The sequence below is a fragment of the Bidens hawaiensis genome, unplaced genomic scaffold (genome assembly GCF_021521415.1).
Source record: "Bidens hawaiensis isolate Kalapana, Puna unplaced genomic scaffold, B.hawaiensis_p1.1 tig00011152_1, whole genome shotgun sequence".
In the NCBI taxonomy this organism is placed as follows: domain Eukaryota; kingdom Viridiplantae; phylum Streptophyta; class Magnoliopsida; order Asterales; family Asteraceae; genus Bidens; species Bidens hawaiensis.
Genome location: NW_027491864.1, coordinates 71,953 through 83,934, shown reverse-complemented (window position 1 = coordinate 83,934; position 11,982 = coordinate 71,953). Strand labels below are relative to the sequence as shown.

Here is an 11,982-nt window from a genome sequence, read left to right as displayed (position 1 = left end):
ACCAAGACGACAATGCCAAAGAAAAGTATTACTCAAATCCATTTTGAGTCTTTTGGTGTTAGCTTGGTACAACGAGTTATCAATGTATGAGTCATCATGAATTAATTCATAAATGCCATAAAACGGCATCGCTTTAAAATAAAAGACATTATCCATGAAAACATAAATACCATTATCAACAAACTTAAAGTCATAACCAGATTGTCTTAATACAGAAACAGAGATAATATTCTTAGTCAAACTAGGGGAATATAAAATGTTTTTCAAAACAATTTCCAAACCATTTGGAAGCTTTAAAACATAATCTCCTTGGGCTTGGACGTCAACCTTTGCTCCATTACCCATGAAGAGACTTATATCTCCTTTCTTCACCTCATTTCTTCTTTTGAACCCCTGCAATGAATTGCATATGTGAGTTCCACATCCGGTATCCAATACCCATGTGTTAGAAGAAATAATATTAAGATCAATGTGAATCATGAAAGTTGTACCTGAGGTTTGCCCCGCATCCCTCTTAGCTTTCAACTCCTTGAGATAGGTCGGACAGTTTCTCATCCAATGACCTATCTCACCACAACCAAAGCACGGATCCTCAGCGCTAACCTTTAGCTTCTTTGGCTTTGGCTCCGCCTTTGCCTTTCCCTTGAACCCCTTCTTGACTTTCCTCTTACCAACGACAACCTTTGCTTTTGGTTCCGGGTGATGCCTTTTCTTTGAGCCACCCTCATTGATCGCAAGAACGGGTAAAACCTTTTTACCCATGCCGGCCTCAGCTGTCTTAAGAATTGCGTGAAGCTCACCAATGCTTTTGTCCCATCCATTCATGTTGTAGTTCATGACGAATGTCTCAAACCTTTTAGTTAAGCCATTTAGGATTAAATCAGTGGCTAACTCTTTTGAGACGGGACAGTTAAGCCGTTCAAGCCGATCAATGTGGCTCTTCATCTTAAGTACATAAGATGAAACAGATTGGGTTTCTTCCATATGACATGCATGAAGCGCTCGAACCGTTTCGAATCGCTCAACCCGAGCTTGAGTAAGGAACATTTCCTTAAGTTGGGTTATCATGTCATATGGCCCATGATTCTCGAAATCCTTTTGGATCTCGGGAATCATTGTTCCCAACATGAGGCAAGAAACTTGCACCGAATCCTCGGTGTATTTTAACCAATCCGCATAGGCATCCAAGTTATTGACATCGGGTTCATCGGGAATAGGATCGTCTAAAATATAAGACTTCTTTTCTTGCTTGAGAACAATTCTCAAGTTTCGATACCAATCCATGAAGTTGTTAAAGTTTAGACGATCCTTATCCAGAATGGATCTTAGTGATAGATTATGCACGTGTGGGATAATTGCGTTCGGTGCGTTGTTTGCGGCCATCTAAAAGAATTTTAACAAAGTTCAAATTAGTATTTTCGATATTAATAAAATTTTAATCTTTAATACCCTTTAAATGTCTCCAAGACAATTATTGATTAAAATCTAGAACCCAACGTTTCATTCAAATAGTAGTTAGGTGACCTTTATCCTATTATTCGAATTAACAAGGTAGTCAACGTTTGACAATTGCAACCCTTTGCAACTTCTAGTTTTATGGGATCGGTTAAACATCATATGTTTAGTTGGTATGTTAAATCCCATCAACACCTTTGAACGCCATGTTAAGGTGATCCTATAGTCATGGTTTCAAATCAAGTCGTCCTACTTATACACACGTGTGAATTTACTCATACAAGTGGTTAGGTGATCCTAATGCCAAAAGTACTTGTCAAATCACCTTAAGATCACAAGTTTTCTTAAAAGTGCTTAGGTGATCCTAACTCACTTTCAAGTCTACAAGTGACTTAAGTGTCGTATAAAAGGATGGTGTTTAGCTTGCTTTTAAAAATGGATTTTAGTTTTCTAAATTCTAGATTGGAAAACTATTTATTGTACCTTTCATTTGCATGCATTCAAATGTATGGTACTTAGTTGAAAAACCCATTTTCAAAGTTCCAATTAATAAAACCCATTTTTATTATGAAATCATTAGTTATTAATAAAACCAATTTTTATTACCTAACGATTTCTAAGGAACCAATTTTATGCTAGTTGATTTTAAGTTGTTAAGCAAACCATATTGCAAATAATAAGTAAATCAACCATGCAAGCATAAAATATACACAACCACAAGTTCATAACCATAGCCTCCTAATATTGACCACACTTGTTGACCGAAGACAAATGTGTCAAAAAGTCTCTCCAAAGGGACCCAAAAGAACATGCACTTGTGTCGGTGAACACTTGATTCCGCATCCATATGCTCCAAGTGTTTACTCCCGGTGTTGTGGTCTTCATCATTTTATTTGGGCTTCCATCCATGCATCTTCTTTTACAAAATATATCCTAATACATTTTTCTAGTAAAAGAAATACATCTAATCTACTTATTATTACAAGCCATATGAATGAATAAATAGATTACAAACCCAAATAAATATTACAACCAAATCGAATGAACAAACAACCAACACAATCATTCAACCAAACACAAGGCCATGGCTAGGTTATGAACATCTATTACACATCCAAATATGCAATAATACAAGACCAAAATGGTTCCCCCTTTTGTCTCAACACTTTCGGCCAAAGCTTAAGCAAACCGAAAGTTTCGGGTTTTGTCCAAACAAACTAAACAATCATCCAAATGACTTGGTTTTTCAAGATTACCAAATGCATGTAAAGATAACCTTGAAAAACCATGGGGTAACCAAAACCCCAAAAAGTTTCGGCCAAATGGTGAAACCCACCATAAACCCAAAAAATTTTGGGTCTTATGAAGCATGCATTCGTATAAGCGGCTCTTGATGCCATTGTTGGGTTTTAACAAGATTATCAAAGTGATAAAATCCCTATTTTACCAAAAACGCAATGGATATAAAAGTTTTAAATCTTGTTAATATGATATGTATAAAACCAATTTTAAACATGCAAAACCCAAACCCGGATCCAAATACGAATTACACACTATCAAATACATGCATGTCACTATAAGTCCATGCATGTTACTACTACCTTTCAATATGACAAAACCGGGTGAAAGAGATGATGATTGAAAGGTAAGAACTTGAATATGGAAGCTCCTCAAGCTAACATACCCCAAGCTTCAACAACACACCACTTCTAGCTAGGATTTGCACTTGAAATTTTCTTCTTCTTTTCTTATGTTGGATGAAAATACCCAAGAGAGGAAGAGAGAAAAGTTTACTTGGAAATTATGTGTGTTATAAAAGAATGAAAGAGAAAGACTTGGTTTTATTCAAAGGCATCTTTCTCTCCACCAATAATAACCATTGCATGTCTCCACTCACCTTACATATCTCCACTCAAACATATAATAATATTACATTTGAAAGAGTTATTATCTTTTTCTTTTATAAAACTCTAAACATATATATATATATACCCATACATATATACTTTTATAAGTTTATAACTTATAACTTATAAAATCTATTATATGTTAAGAGACATGCTTTGTTATTATTATTCACATGTTGTTATTTAACCAACTTAAATAACACTATGTAATGTTCTTTCATAAAACATAAATCATCCATATGATTTGTTTATTACACAAGTACATTTTATTTAGAAACCCCTTTCCAAATAACTCAAGTGTTAATATTCATTTGTTATGATCACATCATATATGAACGAATATTATCGGTGTTTGTCTAGCTTATTATTGGGTATGACCCGACTTGGATCATAACGTACTAGCCACATCAATTTAATATGTCTCTTGGGCTGATCGAGTCCAACAATATCATGTGCATGCTTCACATTACATAGGTGAAGACATGTCATACTAATATTTCATTATAAAGGCCCAATGAGCTCTCAATACATGGGCTCGGGCCCAAGCATACAATAGATAAACCGACAAGCTAATAAAATACATCCTAAATAGATCAAACAAATACAAATGACTAAAATACAAAACGGGGGCCCGTACCACACTCCTTTTAACAATGACACTCAATATACATGGATAAAAGAACAATCAAGTTGCTGTTGACGACATGACGTGTCTTTTGTTTACAATAGAGTAAATCATGTTCAAATGGGAAAACAAGAACACATGTCCTTTTTTGTAAAAAAATTTCTATGGTGATAGTGAAAGGCAGAAAAAAATAATGATATTTGTGTCCCCTATTGTCGGAGAAAGAAGATAACTTAGTAGCAATAATACTCCAAAGGTGACAGGCCGCTATTAATTTCCACAAAAAAGATATTTAATTTCTTGATCCATCCAAATTGGCAGCTGTTGTGTTTTAAATTTCCAGATGCGTGAATGGTGCAAAGAGTGACCAAAACAAAGATGATCTTTGGCTTCCTCGTTGTTCTTTACGCATCAATAACTTGTACCTACGGTGCAAACTACATATCCTCTAACCACACCATTAGATATAATGAGACCATCGTTTCCCCGCATGCAAGAAGCATTCGAATTTGGTTTCTTTTGTCCTGGTAACTCCACAAACCATTATGTCGGAATTTGGTACAAAAAGATATCGAAACGAACCTATGTATGGGTAGCTAACCGGAACACACCACTCACTGATACCTCGGGTGAGCTAACTCTCACCCTTAAGGAAGTTTTGATTCTCAGAAACGCGTCGACGGGCAATGTCATATGGTCATCAGGGAACTCATCATCAGCCATGTTGGTTATCAATCCAATTGGTCAGCTTCTAGATACAGGCAACTTTATAATTCAAGAGGAAGGTAAGGACATCAATAAAGAATATCACTTGTGGCAAAGTTTCGACTTTATCACCGACACTTTACTTTGTGGAATGAAGCTGGGAAGGGATTTGGTTACCGGGATTGAGAGACACTTGATGTCCTGGAAATCCGACGATGGTCCTGCTTTGGGTGAATTTACTTCCGGAATTGATACCAATGGTTACCATCAGCTGTTCGTATGGCACGAAAAGGAAATAAAATTCAGGGGAGGATCATGGAATGGAGTCAGGTTTACTGGGGTTTATAATATGAGACCCAACCGGTTTCATAACTTCACCTTTGTTCTTAATCAAAGAGAAATTTACTACCAGTTTGATCTTATAGACATTTCATTTATTACACGGCTGGTGTTACAACCAAATGGTAGCATGGAACACTTCTTGTGGATTGAAAGCAGACAGGATTGGAGCCCTTTTTTAGGCCAAAAAGCCGAAATTTGTGATCTATATGCTGTATGCGGGCAATTCAGGAGCTGCAATTTTGACAAATCCCCTTCTTGTGAATGTTTTAAGGGGTTTGAACCCACATCTCCTGATCAGTGGAAAGTTACAGATTGGACGCAGGGTTGTCGACATAGTATCCCTTTGGATTGTAACCCTGGGGAAGGGTTCAACAAGCTTTCAAATTTGAAGTTACCCGACACTGGGGAGTCCTGGTATGACCAGACCATGACTCTTGTAGAATGTGAGAAGAAGTGTAAAAGCAATTGTTCGTGTACTGCTTACACATATACGGATATATCTGGGAGTGGGAGTGGTTGCTTGCTATGGTTTGGTGGCCTAATGGATATCAGAATGGTGGCTGAAAATGGGGACACACTTTATGTACGATTGTCAGCTTCTGAGTTATGTACGTATATCAAAACCGATAGTTAAATATTTATCACTAAATGTCACAGCTTACGAGTTAATACAATATGTTTTGAAACAGATTCAACAGAAGACGGTAAAAGCGAAACTTCAGGGATAAGAATACAAGTTATTGTCCCAGTGGCATCTGTAGTTTTGGTCATACTACTTTCAATATGCTTATTTTATGGATATAACAGGAAGAAGCAACAAGAAGGTATGAATTTTGAATACCAAGTATTTCACTACATACGAATGGGTTCAGCTCAGTTATATTTACCTATTATGCATCAAAGCCAAACAAGGTATTAAAAACAGAAACTGTCTGAGATAACCAATATTGTTTAGTAAAAAAAATTATTACATATGTAATTATATTAGGGACAGGAAGTGATGATGAAGATCTAGAGCTCCCACTGTTTGGCTTGTCTACAATACTTAAAGCTACAAACAACTTTTCAGTTAACAAAAAACTTGGAGAGGGCGGTTTTGGACCCGTTTACAAGGTATATTATGTGACTGCATGACCTAGTTTATACTCCTCCGTCCCATTATAAGTGTCATGGTTTGAAAAACACAAAGTTTAAGTTAGATTGAATGATTATTTTTTTTCTTATTAAATGACAATAATGCCTTTGAAAGTGAATCTATCAATATTGTTTATTAATGATAGTTGTGTGTGTTTAAGGGTAAATTTGAAAATTGGCTAATAAACTTTAAAAGTGCACACTTGTAATAGAACAAATAAAAATGAAAATATGAACACTTATAATGAGACAAAGGAAATATGTGTTAACGTATGAGGATTCTTAACCTAAGCTAAGAAAGTAAGCAATAAATTATTGTTTATATTATGGATCAGAATTGTTGCCACATACTTCTGTGATACGCATTTGTTGCCTTGAGAACCGGTCATTTCATGACCCATTCAAAGGTTGTGGACTAGATCAATCATATGATCAAACGGCAAGATGTGTTGTTTTTTTTTGTCATTTACAGTTTGATGTATATAGGGCCGGACCCACATAATGTAAACTGGGTCCCACACCCCCAATGTTTTTCTTTCATTATTTAAAAGCGGAATGTAATTTTTTTATGGAACCCTTACATTACATTCTCGGGTTTAAAATAAAAGAAAAAGAAATGATAAGATTGGATAGAGGAAGAAATGAAAAGAAATTATATATTAAAAATGAATTCTCGAGTTAAAATAAAAGAAAAAAAAAAGAAAGTGTTAATTACATTTTTGAGTTAGATCAGAAGGAAAAAATAGAAAAAAATATTATAACTTTACAATTATGTCCTCATAGCAACTTGGAAAAGAGAATTGAGATAAGATAAATTAGTAATAATGTAATGAGCTATAAACTTTCTTCACAATCATGTCATATTTGGCAGGAAAGTTTTGAAAAAAATAAGACCTAAATTTTCTTTCTATTCTCTTTCTTTTCTTTTAATAAAAAAACTCAAGAATGAAAAAAGAAAAATTTTTTTATCTTTTCTTTTCCAATTCCTTAAATAAAAAACTCAAGAATGCAGTGTTAAGAATTAATAGATGGAATCCATGTTATCAATATTAACTTAGTTAATTCCCTTGTTTTATACTTGATAGGTCGCATATAGGGGTGACAATCTTGACTCAAACCATTTCAAATGAGTCAATTTGTTTTTTTTTAATTATTTAATGGGTTGGTTTGCTTCTGACATTTAACCAAATGGGTCAAAATGGGTCATTTTAAATTCCATCTTATTATTTTCGGGTCAAAATGGGTCACACATTCAAATAATTAGGTCGATTTGAGTTAGTGTCATAAGAAAATGTGGCAGGTTTCAGATCGGAATTGGTTTCTGTGCGAGAAAGGTTTCAGCACGAAACATGTTTCATATTGGAACGGGTTCTGTTCAGGTTTCAAGCCAACATGAGTTTTCACACCGGACGAGTTGTTCGATTTCGGACTCGTTTTTTGTTTCGTTTTGTCCATTTTTTCAGTTTCTTTTCTTTTTGAATAATATTCTGTAGTCGTGTTCTGGTATTTTTCTGTATAGAAGGGTTTTAGTTCTATACTTCTTAAAACGATATATTGCAGGGTATACTCGAAAATGGAAAGCAAATAGCAGTGAAGCGACTAGCAAACACATCAACTCAAGGACTTCATGAGTTCAAAAATTAAGTCATCTCGATATCTAAACTACAACATCGCAATCTTGTCAAGCTCTTGGGGTGTTGCATAGAAGGAGCCGAAGTGATGCTGATTTATGAATACATGCCAAACAAAGGCCTTGATTCCTTTATATTTGGTAAATAAAAGACGAAACAACTTAGAAATTAATAAAACTATTGAATCAACAATAATTTAAACTACATTCAAACCATTCAATTCACAGATAGAACCCGAAGCCAGCTACTTGATTGGACCACACATTACAACATAATCACTGGAATTGCTCGTGGACTTCTTTATCTTCATCAAGATTCTCGGTTCAGAATCATACATAGAGATCTCAAAGTCAGCAATATTTTGCTTGACAAAGACATGCACCCAAAGATATCAGATTTTGGCACGGCTAGAATGTTTGCGGGAAATCAACTATAGGCAATAAAAACAAAGTGGTTGGAACATAGTGAGATTCATATACCCTATCCTCAATCTAATTTAATTAACGTACTAAATATGTTATATTAACTTCTTCCTTGCAGTGGTTACATGGCACCAGAGTATGCAGGAAATGGTATTTATTCTACAAAATCAGACGTATATAGCTTCGTTGTATTAGTGTTAGAAATTGTGTGTGGTGAAAGAAATAGAGAATTTGTCCATACAGAACATTGCAAAAACTTTACTGGACATGTAAGTTTCAGTTAATTTTAAAGTGTAAACTGTTTAAAAGGGTGAAATGATTTATTTTTGTATTTTTTTTAAGTTTCTTTTGTTTCTGGATATACACTTTTGTTTTCACCCAAAACAAGCTAAACAACTTATAAAGATTTGATTAAAAAACTAATAGTTTTGTAAGTAATCTAACATGTCAAAATGAAGTTCGGCAATTTATAGCATACTGACTTTTCCTTTTATTGTGGTGTTTAACTGTCATGACTACCAAAAACAGAAGACAATAACAAATTTGGTTACTCCTTTAAATGTTATTTGCCCTTTTGAAAAAAAAGCATAATAGTTGTGTTATATGTTCTTGACAGGCCTGGGAACTCCATAATGAAGGCGGATCTTTGCAATTAGTTTCTAAGTGCATATCTGAACCAATCGATGTGTCTCAAGTTCTAAGGTCAATCCATGTTGGTTTGTTGTGTGTTCAGCGTCATCCAGACGATAAACCGACTATGACTTCTGAGATCCTGATGTTGGAGAGTGAGGGTGCATTGCCTTCCCCCAAAGAACCAGGATTTTATGTTGGAATAACTAAGCAAGACGCTAGACATTCTCTTAGCTCAAATGGAATAACTTCTAGCAATGATCTTACCATCACAATGTTGATCAATGGTAGATAAGTTTAAAGATGTATGTATCTAGATGTACTATGTCAAAAACTTATGCATTTTCGCTAATCCCTATAAAGAATACAGTTTCGCACCATGATATTTCGTTTTGTTTTTGTAATGAAAAATACTCACAAAGACGTAACCAATATTCTTCAAACTTCAAGCCATACCACTGATAATTTTTAAGGCAATTCAAATTGTGTAGTCGTCGCAATCCATGTGGAGTTAGCTTAGAGCCAATTTAATTAATGCAGTCTTATGTATTATTCCCGATGTTGTTCGTGCATATAATAATTTAGTATGTTTTGGCCCGAGGCCTTTTGTATTAAGCCCATTGGGCCTTGATGAATAGAAAGATTGTATTGTATGGCCTAATTATATATAGTGAGGCATGTCCATACATCAGTTAACTTTTTGACAAATATAGTATCCATCTAGCTTTCTCTCCACTCCCTCTCTATCTCTAACTCATTTCCAGGGACGGCTATAAGGGAGGGCCGGGTGGTCGACGGAACCCAGCCCGACACCCTGATAGGCCTGGATTTAAAAAAAATGTATATATTTTTATGAAAAACAATATTTATATATAATGTTAAAACTTAATTTCATAACCACTAGTTTGGTTTAATAACAAATAGGTATGATTTTCAACCAAAAGGTTGTGGGTTCTAACCTCATTTGAGAGGTTTTAACTATATTTCTTAAAAATAATGTTTTTACACAACTAAATCGTAAGGCCCAAAACCAAAAAATTAAAGCTCATTTAAAAATTAAATTGTTTAAAACCAACAAGATACCCCCTTTTATTTTAACCGTTCGGAGCCGGGCCTACTCACGGCTTACCCATATCACACCTCAACCTAAGGCGGAAATTTCGGGCGTGAGCTGATTGCTCACAACTCTCAAGATATTATCATGCAATATTTAAAATGTCAATATCTATTTTTAATTTAAGTAGTACAACAAATCCAAATAATCATAGTACATAAAATATCATTAAAATAAGTAAAGACAAAATAAGATCTAAATTCTTGTTTCTTCTCTCTAGCATGCAATCCTAAATTTCTCCAAACAATCTTGATAATCATATCATGTAATAACCTGCATATGTGTTAAAAATACGAATAGTTTTGTCAACACTGGGTTGGGTGAGTAAAACACCAGATTTAAGATACTAATAATAACAATATAAAAGAGCAAACGGTGTCAAGTGAGATAAGCAATTTAAATAATGAGTAATTATATAATGTTGTCGGTAAGCTCGATGCCAGATGAAACTGAACGATGGCTAACACGACGGGCGTATGATCATACTAGTCTTCGAATACGTTGGACCTCTCCGACATGTATTCAAGTAAAGTATATAAGCATATAACATGTTAAGTTTAAATTCTTAACACACAAGACTAACAGTTGCAAATTTGAGAATTAAATAATAATAAAATATCTACGAATGCATATGTCCCCAAAACAGTAAATAAATGAGTTAAAAAGGGTGAGTGAGATACTAAACTGATAAGATGAACGAAATTAAAATGATGATGTGAGAGTGATGAACCATTTGGGATACACTGACAAGGATTCCTGGTTAAATAATATAAATTAATTATAAATGATATGACATAATATAATGAATTAAGATTTCAATGTGATTTGAGTTATGTTTGTGATCTAATACATTATTGATTAAACGATTGATCTCTACGGTTATTTGTTATTGTGAATTCATTATTATTAGTTTAAATAAATAAATATGAGTTGAATAATTATATGATTATTTAAATAATATTTAATTAAATAAAATGCAATTATAAATGTGTGCATATATAAATATAATTTGTAATATATTAATTAATTTAAGACAAACGTTAAAATATATATTTATCATATAATATATATCCTGGACTATTTAACGAAAAATCAAATTTTTATAAATATAATTAATACGTTTAAAATGCAATTGTTACAATTTTTAAAGAATGATACACACACACACACACACACATATATATATATATATATAATAAAGATAATTAGTTTATAAAAACGCTCAACGATGATAAAACGTGAATTTAAAGTGTCGGGTTTTAATTAGGTTTATTTAAAATAATATATACATATATTGTATATGAATTATATACGAGCTTATTTGACAAGAAACGTAAAACTTAAAGGTGTCGGTTTGATAAAATAAAGTTTATTTGATGTTTAATATTAATTAAAATAATTTTATAAACCATTAATATGCTTCAAATAACAAAACAAAAAAATAAAGAAGCAAAGGGGGCTGGCTGTAAGGCCAATTTTAGTGACTTTCGATATCAAATGACGAAACCCCTTATATATTTTGGTCAAGATTATTATTAATGTCGGCTAGCAAAACCAAACACGAAACAAGAGCTTCGGGAACACACGTTTAGCTTCAACGGGATAAAGCTTCTAGAATGTTTTGCTTTTACTATATTGTGACATCCCATAAATTAAGTCATTTTCGTACAATGCTTAATCATGATTTCTTAACGTTAATTCCCGCGTGATTAAAATTTGTTAAGATAATAACGAGTCTAACATAAGCCCATGTGCACGATACATTGCATCTAAGTAATTTTAGAAATTACTCGAACTTTTCATTTTATCCAGTGGGTACGAACGTTGGTGATGACTTGTTTAAACAACTCGAACTTATTTAACGAACCTAAAAGGTTCAAATTCTATATTATACAAACATATTTTATATTAATTTATAATACATCAACGGAAAATATGAATTGATTATTCGAGCGTGTCTATCATTATCTTAAACGCTTGTACTTCGTGAAATATTGACGGTACATAATCATACAAG

At 33.6% G+C, this 11,982-nt stretch overlaps 1 protein-coding gene across 5 annotated transcripts; it reads left to right on the top strand.

The window, feature by feature from the left end:
• The first annotated feature begins 4,153 nt into the window (after nt 1-4,153).
• On the top strand, nt 4,154-9,317 carry LOC143537253 (G-type lectin S-receptor-like serine/threonine-protein kinase At4g27290). 5 transcript variants are annotated; one of them, XM_077031064.1, is made up of 6 exons: nt 4,157-5,642; nt 5,724-5,858; nt 6,023-6,147; nt 7,729-7,939; nt 8,027-8,263; nt 8,838-9,317. In XM_077031064.1, the coding sequence occupies exons 1-4, from the start codon at nt 4,457-4,459 to the stop codon at nt 7,810-7,812; spliced, it is 1,530 nt and encodes a 509-aa protein (XP_076887179.1). In that variant the 5' UTR covers nt 4,157-4,456; the 3' UTR covers nt 7,813-7,939; nt 8,027-8,263; nt 8,838-9,317. The 5 variants fall into 5 exon arrangements, with proteins under 5 accessions (XP_076887180.1, XP_076887179.1, XP_076887177.1 ...); XM_077031062.1 differs by having other exon boundaries at nt 8,340-9,317; XM_077031063.1 differs by having other exon boundaries at nt 8,027-8,490.
• Nucleotides 9,318-11,982: the final 2,665 nt, after the last annotated feature.